Source organism: Alexandromys fortis, unplaced genomic scaffold (genome assembly GCF_014885135.2).
Source record: "Alexandromys fortis isolate MF-2015 unplaced genomic scaffold, M_Fortis_MF-2015_v1.1 scaffold_73, whole genome shotgun sequence".
Classification (NCBI taxonomy): domain Eukaryota; kingdom Metazoa; phylum Chordata; class Mammalia; order Rodentia; family Cricetidae; genus Alexandromys; species Alexandromys fortis.
This window is the reverse complement of record NW_026067959.1, coordinates 5,180,522-5,200,529: the sequence shown is the minus strand read 5'-3', so window position 1 is coordinate 5,200,529 and position 20,008 is coordinate 5,180,522. Positions and strand designations below refer to the sequence as shown.

Genomic DNA, 20,008 nt, shown 5'->3' with positions numbered 1-20,008 from the left:
CCTGGCAGCACCAGTTGAGACGCTCGTGGAGCATAGAAAACCGTGTTCTTTCTGCAGCCAGGCTCCCTTCTGAATAAAAAAAAAAAAAAAAGGAGAGAGGGAGAGAGAGAGAGAGAGAGAGAGAGAGAGAGAGAGAGAGAGAGAGAGAGAGAGCACATGAGAAGACTAGACTAAACATGCAATTTCCCCCTCCAGGCTTCCCAATCAAGAATGGGAGGAACGTGGGTGTAGATATAAACCAATGCTCAGCCAGTGAAACACTCTTCAAATGGGAAGACACCTCAAGAATAGGAACAAACATATTTCTCTAAAGTGTGTGTGTGTGTGTGTGTGTGTGTGTGTGTGTGTGCCTGTGGTACTGGGGTTTGAACCCAGGGTCTCACACATACAAGGCAAAGACTATTACCATTGAGCCATGTCTCCAGTCCTGAAATACAAATTTAAAGTCACATTTTTATCTTCTTTTCAATAATATTCCCATCCCCTTCCTTCAGATCAGAGGTAAACCCTACCTTGAGTTAAGCTCTTTGTAAATAACAAGTACTTAATAGCAGCTGGGAAGCTCCAAACACCAGACTGCTTCCATTTAAGGGAAACGGGAGCTGTATGTAGTTCTTGGGAATATTGGCTATAACATCTGCATTTACTTGTGTTTCAAGATCCTCAAGTGGGCTAATGGAAAGAATGTAAAAGATGATGTGACCAGATAGGAATAGAGTTTGGATCCAAGGATTTTCCTGTTTGAAACAGTTAAAACTAATGTTTTAAATGCTAAGAGATCTTGGTAGTCTTAGCAACAATTAGACCTAAGAAAACAACATTTCACCCTATCTCAAAACAAAAAGGCAAGAATCAAAAAGCTATCTCTTTCCTCTGAAAAGAAAATAAGTATTCTGCTGACCCTGACCTCTCACCCCTGACTCCATCCTGCTAAAATATTTCAGAATTCCAGCCTACCAAGATTTGTCTTTATTTCCCACAAGCCTGTCCATCTTTGAACAGTTTCTGACTTATTTTCTAAATGGTCTCAGGTGGGTAACATTATTTTCAGTTGGCTTACATTATTTCCTTTCCATAGTCTGGATTTGTGTGAAGTTGAGCAGACACCAAGAAGCTTTTGAATGAACAGAGTGTTTGGTAGTAAATCATCTCATGGAAATGTGCTATGACCAGTAGCTAAGAAGGAATGAGAAGTTTATAGTCATGTTAGTTTAAATGTCAGTGGGTGAATAAGAGCTATACTAGCTATTCAGGGGAAAAAATAACCTTTTATATAGTATAGGAAGATTCCTAATGCAGCTATTACATGGAGAGTATGAACTTGGTGGTTGCTACTTCTAGCGAATCCTTGGATGAACAGTTATTCCCCTACGGGTGTTGGTTTTGTGGTAAGTGTGTGATTGGAGTTTGCACAGTTTTTCCATGTTTAGTTTTACGGAAGTACTTATAAAGGTTAGTGGGTGCCTCTGTGTGTTAAAGCAGAAAGTTGGTGAACTGTATTCTAGCACAAATGACATTATAAATCTGTATTCTTGGCCTCCAGCTTCTAATATGGCAAATTAACCAAGCCAAAACAAGCAAACAAAACCATGAGGTAAGAGAGGTCAGTGTACCAATGGTGTGCAAAATGCAATGCCTCTTTAGGGCTCCAAACATAACAGAATGCAGGTAAGCTTTAAGATAAAGATGCCATTTTCCTTTATAGCCCCAGCAGGCCTGACACTCAGTCTAGCCCAGACTGGCCTTGAACTTGTGTTCCTAGGCCTCAACCTCTTAAGTCCTGGGATTATAGATGTGGGTCACTGAGCTCACCTCTAAATAAAACACTTTTTTTAAGTGTAGCCTTTATCCTGATTTGAAAAAATGTCCTTGCTAACTCAGGCTGCCTGTAATTATTTTCTAATCTAAACAACCACAAACTAGTTGGGTAGTCTTTCTACATGCTGGAATTTTTCTAAAGAACAAATTGTTCTGTTTAAAAGTGATACGACGTAGCAACAGGAATGATCACAATGAAAAAAGTTAGCTTTAATTCTTCAAATTTTAACAACCTAAATAAATGGTTTAAAATATTGTGTATTTTAAAATGCCATAACTTTTCTTTTCTTTTACACTTCATTTTTTTTCTTATGCCCAAGTATGCTTTTGCTGCACTCTTAAACTTGTATATTGAGAAAAGAGAAAGCCACTTTTGAACCTTCTTGTACTATTTTATATCAGAGGACAGAGTAATCTTCCCAACCCACATTTTGGCGATGTCATTAGCTCTGTTTCAGAGTGGAATCTTACCTACCTACCCTGTACACTCTGTCAATTGTCATACCCTAGGAGAAAGAGCTTAAACAAAATAATGTCATCTCTTTCTTAAGAAGTTCTTTGAAATAGATTTTATTAGTTTGCATAGAATTCCTTCTCCAAGAGATATATAAGCCAAAAATAGAATATCAGTCTAAGTTCATTGTGCACAAGTAGTTTCATGGGTCAGGAAGGCATAGACGATCATGTACAAGTGGGTTTTCCAGGTTTAAAAATGCTATTGGGTTTATGAAACATAAAAACAAAGAGAACTATCTCAAGCCCTACACCTCAGACCCCCAAAATGATAATTAATAGATTAGGAAAACCAGTAATGGGATCTCTTAATGTCTGGAATTTTAAATTGCCAAGTAATACTATTGGGTGAGTTGGAGAAGTTGCTCACCACGCACACAGCCTGTCTGCTTTTCTGACTCTCGAAAGTGCCTGTTGTACACACCAACAGCCATGACTCTAAGGGCTGGGGAGATGGCTGAGTTAGGATCCGAACACCCTGGACAAAGTTCAGTTGTGTCTGCCAGGGCTTGTAACCTCAGCACAGAAGGGGCAAGTGGTGGCAGAGACAGGATTGTATGACTTGTGAGCCACCAGCCTGGCCAAAAATAACCAAAAAAACAAACAAACAAAAAATAAAACTGAACTCCAGGATCAGTGAAAAACCTGTCTCAAGGAAATCAGGCAGAGAATAGTAAGTAGAACAATCAGTATACTGTGGTGTATGCACAAGTGTGCTGTGGAACACACATCTTGATACACACGTACACACATGCATTTACCACACTCACACACACATACACACACACACACACACACAGAGGCAGAATGGAGCTTGAGCCTGGAGTTAGGTTAATAAAATCTTTTGAAAAGATTCCACCGACAATGATAGAGCTGTTTTTCAGTTTTTTTTTTTATATCCAAAGACTGTCCTCCTTATTATTTCTGCATGTTACTCGGCCCCCCTGATTTGTTTTGAAGCCGTGTGGCTTCGCATATGCGGTGCTCAGCTGAATCATCAAGGACCTAATGAGTTCAGCTCTCAGAATGCCCTGGCAGCTGCAAAACAGCCCTCTGCTCATGTTGCTTACACAAACACGTGAGTTGTGTTCCCACAGTGGGATCCAGGACTCCTAAGGTCCTGCAGCTTTTTTATCCCGTAAAACACACGATGCTGATAGGGGAAGGGGTGGTGTTCTGAGAGTCAGATTTTCCGAGAGCAGAGTAGACACAGTTTGAAAGAAGCTGGTGAAGCAAGCAATTATTTGTGGTGGGAGAGGTTATGGGCAATGAGCAGATGTCTGTAGATACTACAAAGGAAAAGAAACACCACTGAAGAGCGGATTCCGCAGAAAAACTTTAAAGGGGAATTTTAAGTGATGTTTGGGAAACACCTTGGTGGAATTGAGTATTCTGGGTAGCATGTCTGAAAGGGAACAAGTCAGGATGACGTCTCTGCTCAAAAACCCTTATTTTTTCCATTTATCCTGTTATTCTTAAAAACGTGTAGAAAATATCTACTAGGTTTTAAAAAATATGCTTCTTTGAGTCCTCCCACCAGTCACAAACACACACCACACATACACACTCACACGCATGCATGCACGCACGCTTGCAGCACTTTGGAGATCAAATGCCATTTGTTAACAACTAGAGGTCATGGACTTTAGAAGCAAAGACAAAACAATTCACCGACTACAGCAAACCGAATTCACAGAGCAGCCTCCCAGGGTGAAGCTGGAAAATACGTGCAGACCAGGGTGTTTGAGTTGGCTTTTCTGGCCTTGCTGATGGAGGGAGACATCTTGCCGACATATTCCATCACTTCTGATGAAAGCTGCTTTGAATGGCGTTGTGTGTTTTCTTTATATCATTCTATGGGGGCATTTTTCTTGTTTCAAAGAGCATGAATTGGACATATTTCTTTTTATGGCAAGTACAGATTTTCTGTGTTTGAAATTACGATGTCATTTCCAGATTCCTTCCTTCTTTCTCTACTCTCCGATCAGAATTTATTATGGTCATGTTTTCACTATTGATTTCCCATATCTTTGCTAGTGGAGGTTTTTGGATCATTTTCATAACAAAAAGCTATAAAAAATAATATCTTCAACTTTCAGATCAACTGTAAAGATGTTATCCTATAGTTGTTTTGGTCAGATCTCATAATTTCAATCAAATTTTTATTCTTTTTGGGAGCCATGCACCTCAAAATTGAGATCCAATCATTTGATCCTTGAGAAGTAAATTAAAGAAAATTTCAGAGACAAAGCACTGATATCGTCCAGTTTGTTATAAATGACAAGACAGGAAGGAACTTACTCTGGGACTCATCAATTCGCTGTACACTTTAACTATTACTATCTTTCATTTTAAATGTCATCATTTCAAACTTTAGATTGAAAGTAATGTTAATTATGAGCTCTGCTGCTACATTGGATAAATATACATAAGAAGTTATCAAAGGAGAATAATATCATTATAAAGCATCTTCTTTGCCACCGCTTACTTGATGCTCACTTGCCTTGGCCTCAGAGTTTGCCAGGTAGAAAATTCCATTAGCTATTATATATTCCCATCTGGATATGACTAGAGCAGCATTGCTGGGCCAGATGCTCAGGCCCTGACTTTCTTATTTAAGAAGTTAGCTCATAGGCCACAGTGACTCTTCTTGGAACTGGGAATGTGAGGGAAAGAGGGTGTGGCCTCCACCAGAGTCCACTGTCACTGAAGTAGCTCAGAGTTTTCTACCTTCATTCAACTTTTTTTTTTCCAGTCACACCTCAAATATTCCAAAACTATACAGGGTTAAAACTTGCACAGGTCAGTTGAGTGTTGTTCTCAGGTGGGTTATATTTTCATCTTTATTAATCTGACCTATTACTCTAACTATTCTGGAAATAAAGACAGTCTAGAGTTCGTTACAGCAAGTCCACAACTGGACCCGAGGAGACCCATCTTGGCATCCTCTGTCTGCTGTTAATATATTCAGCTTAGACTCATCTCTTAATTTCTCTGAGATTCAGTTTCAAATACACAAAAAGAAAGTTATAGCTATTACCCTTTTCAGCCAATAACTTAATATGTTATTTCTATGAAAAACATTATTTTGGAACCCCCCCAAAAAACCCAGACCTGGGAACTATGTATATCTTTCACTCATTTATTGCCTTGCACATTAAATTTCATCCAAAAGGGGGAAATGAACAAAAAATGATTTAATTTACAAATGATAACCTTCGATATCAACCACCCCATCTTTCTCATCTGCTCTTAACTGGGACACACGTAACTATGGTCTTGCCTGAAAAGGAGCAGACACCTTGCTTTCTTTTCTCTATAAACATAGGTTTCCGTGAAGTCCTTCCAGCAACTTGGTCTGAGCTCTGTTGCCATGGCTACTTTCCCATACCAGCCTCCTCAACATCTTTCTCAACCAGCTGTCACCAAAGTACAGTTTCCTCCTCAGACCGCCCTCTGAGGACACAGAACTACACAAACCAATTCTTGGTCATGAGAAGGCACTTTCTTCCAAAGATGGCCCTGAGTTACTGGTCACTCTGTTTTTTTTTCTTCTGGTTTTAGGGAAAAATCTCAGTCAATGTGAATGGTGACTGATGCTTTATATTGTGGACTCCCATGGAAATACAGGGACTATTCTTGACTACTGATGCTCTCCCTCACTCACATGAGGCTGATGAGAATGGTATTGGCAGGACTTTTGATGAGTTTAGCAGACTGAAAAGGAGGAATGGCATACAGTACATGGTGTAGTGATTGTTAGAAAAAGACTTCTCAGGGGTACATGTGAGATTAGCGTTCTCTTTAGACATCTGTCTCTATACTTACTTCCGGTTACTTTCAATATCTTCCTTATCTGGACTCCCAAGCCTTTCAGACTGTTATGTTTCCTTTTGTGATTTTTGTTTGTTTGTTTGTTTTTCCCTTTCGTTGAGATAAGCACCATTTTGCCTTACTTCTAGAACATAAAGTTCCAAGCAAATCTACTCTAATAAAATAAGCATTGAACTAAAAGTTATGAGACACTGCTTTTTTTTTTACTCCTTTAAATCAAAAAGACATATTGCCAACTACTTTTTTAAAAAACAACAAAAGAAAGTCATCTCCTGTGCCACAGGCTCCATGGTGTCTCAGAAAACATACAAGGGACAGATTTAAAATTACGTTGAGCAAAGCGCCCGTAAATTCTAAAAACAAGAAAAACAGTGCAGCGCCCACCCTCAGGCATTCCCGGTGACGCGTAGAATAGACAGGCCCAAGGATATCAAGTGCTCAAGTGGCCTTTAGGAGAGAACCCCGCTTCCCCAAACGATAATGTGCTGAATAAAGAAATCCTCCAAACAAGTGAAATTGATGCTGACCCCTCAAAAAAAAAAAAAAAAAAAACATGTGTTTCCCATTTTGTCTAAAAGGGACAATTGAATGTAGATCAATTCTTCCACCTGTGTAGACGTAGTGATGAAGAAACAACAGGTTACACAGATATACTTTTTAAACTTTTTAAAGTAAGAGGGATACAATACCATGGAGATTTGGTTCTTGAAATTTGGGTGGGACCCGAGATTCACAAGCTCACTTGATGATGCTCACTTGCCTTGGACCAGGCATCCTCTGATCTCTGAGCCACAGCTGGCGTACAGTCCTGGGTAGGAGTTTCCGGATCCTTATATCTCTAAAACAGTTGTTTTCAGTTATGGATAACTTTGACTCCACAGGGTTTGGGCAGTGTCTAGAGATAATGTTGATTGTGAAAACTCACAGAAGGCCACTATTGTCGTGTGCAGTGGGCCATAGACATTGCTAGGCACCTTTCGGCATGAGTTCTCATGACAAAATTGTCTCTAGTGCCATGGCTGAGAAACCACACTGCGGAAGCGATATTTTGTGTATGTCTCGTGCAAAAAAAAAAAAAAAAGTACTAAGTTGAAACTGTTCAAAACATCAAAACCATAGAAGAAAGGTTAAGCGCATGTACTCGGAACTTGGAGCAGAGGCCGAGCACTGTGCAAAATGACCTCCCAGTATCTAAAAGAGGATGTGGGGATGGTGGCCAGCTGTGCTCCGTCTCCCTTGAGGAATGAAGAGGAAATGTACATAAAAGGATGTATCCTGGCTGTCTACTCTTTGTCTACTTCCTTCATGCCAGCCAGGAAGATCGCTTTGTGATCTTGCGACCATATTTGTCCCGTGTCTCTTACTACGCTCAGAGACCCTCCCAAATCCTGGGGAGAAATTTTCTGCTCACTGCCAAGTCCCATCTCCCCCTTACCTTAGGACATTAACAAGTCTTGCTTTGCTAGCATGGAACGGTTGCCAGTGCATCTCCAGCCATAGCTGGCACCCTGCCCTCTGCAACACATTATCTCTCAGACTATAAACGTGTTACTGCTCATCTGTGTGAGAGGAACCGCACCAGATTTTTATGAAGGATAAAAAGAGGAGTAAAACTGTCCTCAGTTTTAAGACTTTCCTAGTCCAGGGGGAACATCTCCAGCAGATAATAATATAAATAGTATTTAATAGTTATATTGGTAGGAAGTTTCTTCAAAAATCAAAGAAGATAAAGAGAGGCTATATAGATAAATCTACAAATGGAAAGAATGGTTGATTTCCTCTGGAAATGTTTTCTCTAAATTAACTTAGATTCCTGTGTATCAAATAAACACTTACTATTGTTAATGTAATTTGAAGGTTATGGGTCAGAGCAACCTGGATTTGGAGCATATTTATGGAAGAAGTTTAGAGTGGATAAGAGCTAAGAGATTTGATACGTTACCTGTCCTCCGTCTTTAGAATAGAGAAGTTTCCAGAATCTGTATGGCTGAATCTAGTTTTGAGAATTGAATGTTAATCATCTTTGAACATGCCTTAGAATGTGCTATTATTGTATAAGATGATGTTCTTTGATAAGGGTTGTTGGTTTTATTCAGGACAGGGATATTGAAACTTGTATGTCTGTTCTTCCAAACTAGGACCAAATGAGGTATTTAGTATCCTCTATCTAAACTTGTGATTTCAGAACCTCTGTATGTGGTCACACTTCTTAAAAACTTTTCTTATATCTGGATCACAGAGAAAGAGATAAACTCTCATTGTATGTATAATGTGTACAGGGCATGGACTACTGAGAATATTATCTCATTTAATCCAAAACATTTGTGAGTTTACCACAGTCAACACAGTTGCAAGGAGGCTTTTTTGTATAAGTAGAAACTTCCATCAATTGCTCATTTCTTGAGGAGACAGAGAAGTTATCTCAGGTCTGCCTAGGAAGCCGTCCCTGAGTGGAAATAGTCCTCTGAAGATCACCCAGAGGAAAGGAACCCTTCAGATGCAAAGGAAAAGGCAGTTTCCTTTCAGAAACAGACAGGAGAAAGGTCTGGCTGGAAAGGCTTAAATGCGACTGCCTGCATCTTCAGAATTTGCAGTGGGGAAAGGGAGCTGTTTAAAGTCACTGTTGGTCACATTGTACTGGAGGGATCGCTTCTGGGAAAGCATCTTCGAACTAACTCTATAGTCATTTTTAATCTTTGTCATTCCCAGTGAATCCTGAAATTTTACTACTGGGAATGGTATAGATTTTAATTTCCAAACATTTTAAAAACCCATCCTTTTGGTGCTCAATATAACATCCTACCAGAACCCTCCTTGAGTTTTCATCTTCTTTGGTTTCAACTGTTCTTTTTCATAAGAGCACAGCTTTCCGCGGTCCTTTTAAGAATGCCTTCCAGGATCCCAAATGTGATGCTTTCTCTCTTCGCCTTGTGTAACTGGACTTTCTTTCCCCTCTCAGTTATTCTAGGCTTCTGCACTTCCTTCAACGTTGATGTGAAAAATTCAATGAGTTTCAGTGGCCCAGTGGAGGACATGTTTGGATACACCGTTCAACAATACGAAAATGAAGAAGGAAAATGGTAAGCAAACAGGCTCTGTTGTTGTCCGGTTCTTTCACACACACAAAAAAAAATGGAAAATATTTGCAGCTAGTTTTATGAATGGAACATTAACTGAATGACTCGCTTGTGCTAGAAACGTATTCTAGTGGGTTGGTGATGGAAGCTGACATGAAGTTAAAGGACAGCATTCCTTGAAATTTTAGAGGAAGTGGTTACTCATTCCTGCTGTTTCGCTACTAGACTGACCTCAAGAAAGTTTCGTATTTCAGTATGTATTCAGCCACTGTGTTGCTTTGACAAGCATTCCTGGATTGTTCCTGTTCTCGAGTTACTTAGATGCTTGACTAAAATTCGTGAAGAAGGACACGATAGGAGATGGGATGCCCAGAGACAGTTACTATTATTTTAGTTGGTGGTGGCTTAGTTTTTTTGGTATTTGAGTGATATGCTAAGTGTTGTCTAAGGATAACCATAAACTATACTGAATTGCTGACACACTTTTAATACTGTGAACCTTTGGTTAAGTCCATTTTAGAACAAAATTTAGAGTACATTTAATTTTTAACCACTTCACAAAATGAATAGGAGAGACCATTTGCTTTGCATCCTACCTAACTAATGTCAAAAACTTTATGAATTAGTTAAGACTTCTCTCTGTTTCTTAATCTTAAGAGTCCATTATTTTCCTAGCAAAAGAGACTTGTATCAAATAGGAGAACAGTAATGTGCCAGTCCACAACTATTATTTCACAGAAGAAAATGTGTATTTTGATTTCTCTTTTAGACTTTTAAAGTTTGATAGTAATCCCCTAAAGACTGCCAAAACTAATAATTTGAGTTCTCAAATTTTCCAAGTGTGAATATTGTATTTTAGATGTACATTACCACTTATGAGACATTGAGCAAGATTGCTATGGAGTTTCCCATCCTCTGCCCACTTTTCCTGTTCCTGTACTCCCTACACTCCTGTGCTCTGTTGAAGGTTAAGCACAGTCATCCTTTTAAACAGCAGACAACCATTTATGCTCAACCCATGGGGGAAACAGTAAGTGCACTAGTTATCCAGGCTTCTTTTTGATTATGCAGAAAACACATCCAAATGTCAATTTTACCTATCACTAATAGATACATAAATTTAAAGAAAACTGTAGTAAGCATCAACCTTTGAAGAGTTAAAACACCTACTTAAATGACAGACAAATACTGACAAAATATTTTATAAAATTTCTTTTCAATTTTGTTATATTATTTTGTTTAATCCGTCTATGAGAGGTAACTGCAAGTTTCTTCCCCCACGTAGAATTGACTCCCTGATTTTAGGGAATATTGCCATCAGAAGTCCTTTATTAGTATTTTCCTTACCATTTTGGAACCATCTGACCTCTTTAGGCTCTCGCATTTTTAATTAAATTTTTTCATTTCTTTTACAACCTGACTCCAGTTTCCCCTCTCTTCTCTCCTCCCATCCCTCCCCCAACCTCTCCTCTGTCCTAGCCCATCCACTCCTCCTCTGTTTCTGTTCAGAAAGGGGCAGGCCTCTCATGGGTGTCAACAAAGCATGGCATATCAAGTTGAGGTAGAACTTTAAGATCTCATCCCCTAGTAGAAGGGTTTCATCCCATGAATTCTCCAGTCCCTGTTCTTCATGGAGCCAGAAGGCCAAGGATTAAGAAACAAAGTCAGCCCCAAGTGAGACCTTGAAGCTATGATGCATCTCATTGCCAGAGACAACCTGCCTTTGCAGAGCCGAAGAGCTACATAGGAAAGAGACAGAACAAGGGATTACAGAGATTAACTAGAAAACCAGAGTTGCAAAACAAATGTTGCTAATTGTATGTCTAATTGAAGTTGCACTGAAATGGACTTTAAGCACATTGATAATTCTAGAGACATTTGTGAGACAATAATAAGGGCTCAACCTTTTCTTAGTTCTGAGACCACGCCCTTACAGATCTTACTTTACACATTAAATGTTGCTTAGTTATCTTTACAAATGGTTTTGAAAATGGTAAGACTTTTTTTTTAGCGATAGCATAAATTTGGATCTGTCAATCAGCAAATATGTCTGACATATACAGCAATGTTCTAATTCTGTGGGAAATGAAATATTAAAGAAATATAGAAGTTTATAATCTAGAGGGTATATAGGAAACAATTAAGAACTAACAATAGTGCCAAGCAGTGTGGGACACACTGGGATCTCCTTAAGAGTTCAAGGGAAAAAAAAATGTGGTTCCTCACTTGTGATCTGAGTCTTGAAAGGCAACTTGTCTGTGGATGAGAGAAAAGGTCACCCCAAGCTGGGGATCCACAGGAGACAAGGTAGACCTTCAAGGACAAGGAACAGATCTTAGAACCAAAACCAGTACACGGAGAGACCACTGGAGGCTGTTTCATGAAATATAATTTAGAAAATTAACATAGATCTGACTGGATTGCCTACAAATTAGGAAATCTGCCTGCAAGCCAGAACCCAATTTAGTCCTTAAAAGATGAGACTTTGTAGGGTCTGGTTGGACAGCCTAGAATCCTAGCATTTGAGGCACAGAGATGGGAAGATAAGGAGTTCAGGGCCCACCTGATATACTTGAAATATGATTTCAAAACAAAATCAAAAGAAACTAATAAAAAATAAATAAAACAAGCCAAAAAGAGAGAGGATGCCCAAGACTAGGCTATGACTGGAATTCAAAAAATGCATTCCCAAGATCAAATAGATGAGTATTAAGTTTTGATATAGCTTTAGAAATGGAAAATGAAGGCAATAAAGGATAAGGTATATTTCAAAATCTATATTGGACTATTGGGAAACAGGAAGTCATTGACAGAGACATATTTATGTACAGACTTGTAAAATCAATCTTAGGAAGTTGATGAGTTTAATTTTAAACAGTTTGAGTTCAAGATGATGTCTAGATAGTTATAAACTTCAAAGTGGGATGCTGATAGATAAAGAAGCTAACAGTAGAAAAGCTGATGATTGGCTTTAGGGCCTACCCTTATAGACAGTACCCTGCCCTGTACTGACATGTAGCCACATACATAGCACACACTCAATTATTTTGTACTGGCTAAACAGCTAAACCTTGTGTAACACATTCTTTCCATCCATGAAACACAACTACATAAAAATAAAGAATGGTTCTCCTAGAGAAATGTGTTGACAGAGGTTTCTGTCCAGCCCTGTCTCACAGTCATTTAGTCCCAAAGAAGCACACAGAGGTCTACATTAATTATATACTCATTGGCCTATTATCCCAGGCTTCTTATTAACTCTTATAACTCACATTAACCCATAATTCTTGTCTGTGTTAGCCATGTGGTTTGGTACCTTTTATCAGCGAGCTGTTCTCATCTTGTTTCCTCTGTGTCTGGATGACAACTGCAAACTCAGCCTTTCCTCTTCCCAGAATTCTCCTATTCTCATCACTCCACCTATACTTCCTGCCTGGCTACTGGCCAATCAGAGTTTTATTAAAATACAAGTAACAAATTTTTACAGGGTAAAAGACCATTGTCTCACAACAGTAATGGAACTGCTACAAGCAGGACTAGAAATGGACCTTAAGCCTCTCTGTGCCTTCCCCTTTACTAGAAATATCTTAAAAAGTCAGTTTTGATAACTGCTGTTTTAGTGGTTAGCACTAGAATTTATATGCCAGTATGTATATGGGGGCTTGTGAGCATTTTGGATGCATATGGGTATCAGCTGCCTCTTTCTATTTTAACACCCTACATTTCTAAAGATTTTTATTGTAAAGTAAAAAGACCAAAATAACCAAAAGGATATGAATAACTGAATTTACAAATAAGAAAACTGCTATCCCAGAATTCCTGATCTGTAGTGGGTGACACGGTAGCCAGCTATGACTCTAAAGAGACCCAGGCACTAGCGATGGAGAAAGATGTTTGGATATCCTGCAAGTGTTTATAGAATCAGAGAGGACACAGGCTTACGCTGGGGAACAGGCTATGGAATACCTGACGTGCTTTGAGGAACACAGATTCTGTTGTTTTAATTTTCTTCAGGGTGAACATCTTCATAAGTATTTACTGTCTGTATTTTAGAAACTTGTCCAATTTAGGACACACACACACACACACACACACACACACACACAATCCATTCTAACTCATCTTACCTCTGTACCATGCCTAAAGAAGGAAATGGTTCTTCTTGGGTCCCTATACAAAGAAGGAAATGGTTCTTCTTGGGTCCCTATACGTGTGTCCCCTGTGATTGAAAAACATTGCTTAAATTCTCCGGGATGAATCAAAACAATACGAAAGCAGCTTTATGTCCTCTTTACCTCTCAGAAGTTTACTGTCAAGTGTAAATTTACTTTATGACTCTTGCCGAGAAACCACATGTTTTCTCAGTACCAGAACACATCATACCTCTGATTAAGATCGGTGTTGCTCATCAGAGCTAGCATGAGTTTCCGCATCCAAGGGATTGCAAAGCCCTTTGGAAGGATCTAGAAGAGCATGCTTGGCCTAATAGCTTCAGTCTGAAGAAAAGCTGGTAAACAGTACACGACCCAGCATAAGCTTTCCGGAAAATGCAAGATGCGGTTTGGGGCTTTCCACTATTCTGTCTTGGTCCTTTATTTCTTCCATGCTGGGCTTTTTAATGACTGTCCAGGCTACCCTCGAGGCATCAATGACTTCACTGGATGTGTTCTTCCACAGTAGATGTCAGGATGAAGACAGATAGATCCCCCAAACCCAATCCTCAGCTCAAAGTGTATCAAAACTCTGCTGTTCTTTGATTCCCCTCCCCAGGACCCTAGACTGTGCTAGGAAAGGGTACTATGACTTATGTGGCTGATGGGCTGTGTCCAGTATGTGTATCTTTTGGATAAAACTTATTCAAGCTCAGAGGGAGAAGACGTCCTCAAGTTCTTCTCTTGTAGAGTTTAACACAGTATTCACTTTACATTGTTTATGGTGCCTTTCAAAAATTACATGTCCTCTTACCAAAATTATCTCTTTTTTTGGCTCATTTCATTTATAGCATTCTGCCTTTTTTTTCTTATAAAAATCACTATAATTAATAGGGTCACTGTTCAAGTTTCATTTTTGAGGTCACTGAACAGTTACTCCTTTCATAAAAGAAAGACAGAAACAAAAGTGGCTGGGACAGGAGCTAGGACAGTCTGAGAGTGACTTTGGTTGACTCTATCAGACATCAGTGAAGAAGTAAGCTAAAAGGGATGTTCTGGAATACTGTAATTCTGGAAAACCCCTCTTTATAGATTTCTTCTGTAGAATGACCTCAGACATGACCCACTCCTCAAAGTAATGGAGCAATGGTCACAATAACAAAGATTACAAGTATGAATAACACATTTCATCTCAACTCACTAAGTTTTTATTATGACTGGAACTTTTACATAGAGAAAAGAATTCTTTTTTTTTAGTTTTAAAGATTCTTGGATTCACTAGGTGTTTCTCTAGAGAACAGTAATGATATCCAAAGTATTTTTTTCTCTTCACCTACAGGCAAGATATTTCAATGGTTCTATATAAAATCAAAATTTAGGCTGGACATGGTGAAGCGTCCCTTTAATCCCAGCCCTCATGAGGCAGAGAGCTGAGAACTCCATGAGTTTGAGGCCAGCCTGGTCTACATAGCAAGTTCCAGAATAGCCAGGGCTTCAGAATGAGAACGTGTCTCAAATCAAAGACAAAAACAACAAACATATTCATAGAAGCAAAGGTGTAATAAGTCAACTTGACTCAAAATTTTCAGTAGTGAAGATCACAGTCCCTTTTATTATTCTCACTTAAATTTCCTTTTTAGTACTTTTTATGATCATTTTTCCTACCCCAGTTTCCCCTCCCTACCCCCTCTCCTCCCAGTCTCTTCCTCATCCTGTCTCTCCCTCCCTACCTACCCGCTCCTTTCTCCCTTCTCTTCAAAAAAGTGCAGGCCTTGCTTGTATAGCAGCCAGCCATGGCATAGCAAGTTAAAGCAAGACTAGGCACCCCTCTCCTATTAACACTGGACAAGGCAACCCAGTGGGGTTCCAGAAGCAGGTAACAGAGCCAAAGACAGCCCCTGCTCCCTCTGTTAGGAGTCCCACAAGAAGACTGAGCTATACAACTATTATATATATGTAGAGGGTCTAGGTTAGTCCCATGCAAGTTCACTGCTTGGTGGTTCAGTCTCTGTGAGCCTCTATGAGCTCAGGTTAGTTGATTCTGTGGATTTCCTTGTAGTGCCTTGACCTCTGGGAATCTCCCCTTCTGTACCCCCCCACACACACACATATACAGGATTCCCGACTTCTGCCTAATGTTTGACTGTGGGTCTCTTCATCTGTTTCCATCAGTTACTGGATGGGCCTCTCTGATGACCGCTGGGCCAGGCAATGATCTATGGGTACAGCACTAAATTCCCTTTTTTATATGTATCTAAAATTGTCACCTGCACGGAGGATATATAAGTGAACAAAAAAATTTACTGATACTGGGGTGCTGAGGTTCTACTAGAGAAGGAGGCACACAGAACAAATAAATAATTTTTAGAAAGAGGAAAGTTATACTTTATGACAGAATGTGGTCTGTACTGCCAGAGGAAAAAAGATAACGGGATTGAGACATGGGATCGCTGGAATTCCACAAACCCAGTGATGATGCTTTCCTTAGATCTTGTTATTTTTATGTAGCCTGGGGAAAAAAATGAGGCCGACTTAGGCTTAGAGTGGTAAGGTATGTATGATTCAAGAACAGCATGCGGCTACCTGAGGAGGCAGTCTCCAGGAAAGTAAATAACCATTTTCCCTGCTGTATCCTGCTGCTGCCTTCTCTACCATAGATCGCCACCGCCAAACTTCCTGTCTCAATCGTCAGCTACCAGGTTCCACCGCTTCCTGAATTCACATAGCTTGATCTTCATTTTCCCCGGAATTCATAGTATACCTTGGCTATAATTGCTGTATCCGTTCAGCTTCCAGTTCCTTCTATTTGCTACGGACTCTTAGCCCACCTGCTCCAGTGTGCACTGGAAGTCGGCTCCTGCTGGGTCCTCGGCACCCAGACCTCCCATCATGTCCTTTCAGGCTCCATTCTCCTGCCCTGGCACATTCCCTGGGCTGCGTGCTTTATCTGTTTCCTTTTCTCTTGCCATTCACACCTTCTTTGCTAATAACCTGCTTTTCAGGATTCCGTTGTCATTTGTTGTGCCACACATACATAATTTTTCCCTTCCAGGGTGACTAGTTGGTATTAAATAACCATTTGAAGTACTCTCCCTGGGGAAGCCTATCTCTCCTGCTCTCAGCATTCCAATTGCCTACAGTTCTTTTTGTGGGGTTGAGGCCCCATGAGATTTCCCTTCCCACATGTACATGTCTGCTGTCGTTGCCCTTGTTCAGGTCATATTTAAGCAGCCATGTTGGTGAGACTTCACAGATGTAGGTTCTGTGACATCTCTAGAAGACACAGTCTCACAGTAAATTTCCTGTTCCTCAGAGCTCTTACCACAGATACAGTTTTCAGGTTGTGTTAAGGAAACTTCTCGTTGCATCAGAGACAACCACAGTGAACCACAGTTGGTCAAAATGCCGAGTTTAGAAGCCCAGGCCCAAGTGACACAGGACAGCACAACCCCTGCACCCAAGGCCTAGGGAGCACTCTGGAGGTAGGGAAAGAAAGGTTGTAAAAGCCCGAGGAACAGGAAATGTCTTTCCTGTTTTCATTTATTGTTGCTGGATAACCAATCACCCCACTACTTCCTGACTTAAAGAATCATTGATTTTATAATCCTCAAGATTTTGAGGTTTATGGTATTCTTCTGCCCCTTGGGTTCATTCATTTGACTTCAGTCAGTTAGCACCTCAACCAAATACAGATGGTGCAAGATTGCTTAGCTCCTGTGTGAACAGTATCAGTAAGCCAGTGGCACCAGAGACAGAAGGAAAGGGGTCCGGAACATCAGGCGAGAGTGGAAACTCTGAGCTTACAGCCCCTTTATTTCCAGTAGCTTGGCTAAAAATCAAGGAGATGAGGCTATGCTAATAAATTTGAACTTACCTTTTCAACAAAGCCTCAGGTGTTTAAAGCAAATGAAATGTATTGTGTGAGATGCCTATGTCTTTTTTCAGTTGTGTCTTATATAGCTCAAGGAGGCTTCAAACTCACTACGTGCCTGGAACTTATCATTTCTCATTCTTTCTGCTGATAACTCCCAGGTACCAGGACACACCCCCCCCCATACCTAGTTAGACTCCTTTTCTTTCATTTATGCGCATGAGTGTATGTCAGTGTGTGTGCTACTGCCTGCAGAGGACAGAACAGGGAGTGGAATCTTCAAGAGCTTGAGTTCCTGGCAGTTGACAACCACCAGATGTGTGTTATGGACATTTTAACCATCTGAAAGGACAGCAAGTGCTCACAATCACTGAGCCATCTCTCCAGCCCCATTTTTTAATAAGCATTAACTTATCCAGCTTCATGATAAATAGCTTCAATAAGGGTACACTAATTTCTCTAACCTGTTTTTAACCATCAATTTATGCAGCCATTTTGCAGAAAACAAAATACTGTAAAAGAAACTAATCTTAGAATCTTCGCTATAACAAGTTGTGCTTTTCCACACCCTCTTTTAGATCAATGTGTTACATAGGTCTCAGTTGTTATTAATCTGAAATAAAGATACAGCAACCGAAATATCTGATATTTAGGTAGCTCATAATGAGCTTGATGCTGTTCTAAGCCTTTTGCGCATCTCAGCTCTGGTTGACCTTTGCGATGATGATCGTGTGAGATAAGGATCTGCCATCATTTTGGACGTGAAGAAATTAGGAGTCAAGCAGGGTAACTGACTTATCTTAAACCAGAAAGCTAGTAAACACTGCAGCCACAATTTGAACGCACAAAGCCTATCACTAAGGCACATTCTGTCTTCTACAGAGAGAATTTGATTATTTGGCGTATGGAAGGCACTTAGGACAGTGTCTGGCACATGGCATACACTCAATAATTGTTGGCTGTTATCAGTGCTACCATAATGAGTTTAGTAATTTGGTTTCATCTCCTTTAAATTAAACCAGTTTTTCACGTAAATTAGCTAGGGTTTCTCTTTGAATTAGGTCACAGAGAAATTTTCATCCTATTGTATACACTCATTAACGTCTGTAAAACAAGGTTTTACAGACTGTGCCTACAATAATCTATTACTTTTGCTGTTATCCTTATTTCTTAATTTTCCCTTAGTATTGCCTTTGTGTATTAAGCTTTTTTCTTTTCTTAGACCATTTTGAATGATGGTTTCCTAGAAGAACTGTAGCGTAAAAGTAATACTCTCGTGGGTCTTTGTGTCCATCAGAGGTTGTTCAGTCAGTACATCATACTATAAGTTTAAGGAATTCTGCTTAATAGCTTGATATTTATAATTTATAACTTTCTTTATATTAATACAAGCCCTTACAAAGAATTTATAGAATGTGATTTTCATCCTTTGTTAGTATGACAAACTTGCAAGTATTTAAAATTATGGAAGTGTTTACTTGAGCCATTTGTACACCCTCTACTCTTTTAGTCCTTCTCTCAGGCATTTTCCTTTTTACTAAATGAACCATTTTTTTTCCAGAGCATCTCTCCCCTGACAGAATGGCCTGACTCTTCCCCATCTGAGTCACAGGCTCCTAAATGCACTCCATTGTGCCTATGTTCCACTTAGAGTGAGGATTCCAGACACGACCAGGGCAGAACACAGAGGGGCTATCGCGTTCCTTGACCAGACCGTCTATTTTCAGAAATGGATCCTAAGGTCACATTAGCATATTTGGCACTGAAATCCCTGTGGGCCCATGCTTTTGTGCTGTCAACCAAATCCTCCATGACTTTTCACATGAACTCCCATTAAATCAGGCTTCCCACATCCTGTACCAATGGAGACAGTAATGGGCAGCTTGGTAAAGTTATTTACTTAAGTTCCTATTAAGTTTTAGTTAATCTATATTTATTATTTTAGAATGTTGAAACATAATTATACTCCCAACTATATATAGATATGGTTTTTAAATACTTTAGTATGTTTTGTGTCGTCTCTGAGCTTGTAAGAACATAGTCTCAGACAGTCTTGAAGTTCAGAGTTTTACAGTGTATGATAGCGTCCTAGAGACTGAATGTAGCTGTTTGCCCTTAAGGGCAGCATCAGTTGGGGATCCACCCAGGGGCCTTAACAATCATGCATATTAAAGTGTCTTTTCCTGAAGATATTCTGGGAGACTATTTAAGTGAATGGCACAGATCTGAATGCTGCCTGTAGCAGGGAGGAGCTGAAACATAACTTTATTTTCCTTATCAGTGTCTAAAAAGACACAAAATCTTATCCTGGGACTTAGAACTATCCTTCTTTCCCAAGTCCTTATAGTCTAAGACTTTCTCATTTTAAATCCCAGAATGATCTCATGTTTATGCTTCCTGCTTTCTCTGAAATTGGCAGTTTCTCATGGGAAAAAATTCATTTATACTTGTTTGTTTTCATAAAGCAACAGGGTAGTAGGCTTACCTGAAATAAATATGGTGGTGATAAATAAAACAATAAAGCAAAATCTATGACTTCTCATATGCATCTTTTTAATTATGTAAATTATGTTTCATTAGTATAGAGAATGGTGATTCATGGTACACTGCTTATACATATCTGTCATTTAACATTATTCTGGTGTTGAAGTTCCTTCTGTCTATGTGTTGCCTTTATTGCTTAATTAATAAAGAACTGCTTTGGACCTATAGCAGAGCAGAAGTTAGGTAGGCAGGGAAAACTA

The 20,008-nt window shown here is 39.6% G+C and overlaps 1 protein-coding gene across 1 annotated transcript in view; it reads left to right on the top strand.

The window, feature by feature from the left end:
* Itga1 (integrin subunit alpha 1) overlaps nt 1-20,008 on the top strand; it is a 142,828-nt gene that overhangs the window by 41,259 nt on the left and 81,561 nt on the right. The window contains exon 2 of the mRNA XM_050152810.1: nt 9,125-9,245. Within this exon, the coding sequence (XP_050008767.1) occupies nt 9,125-9,245 (121 nt within the window). The remainder of the gene's footprint in view (nt 1-9,124; nt 9,246-20,008) is intronic.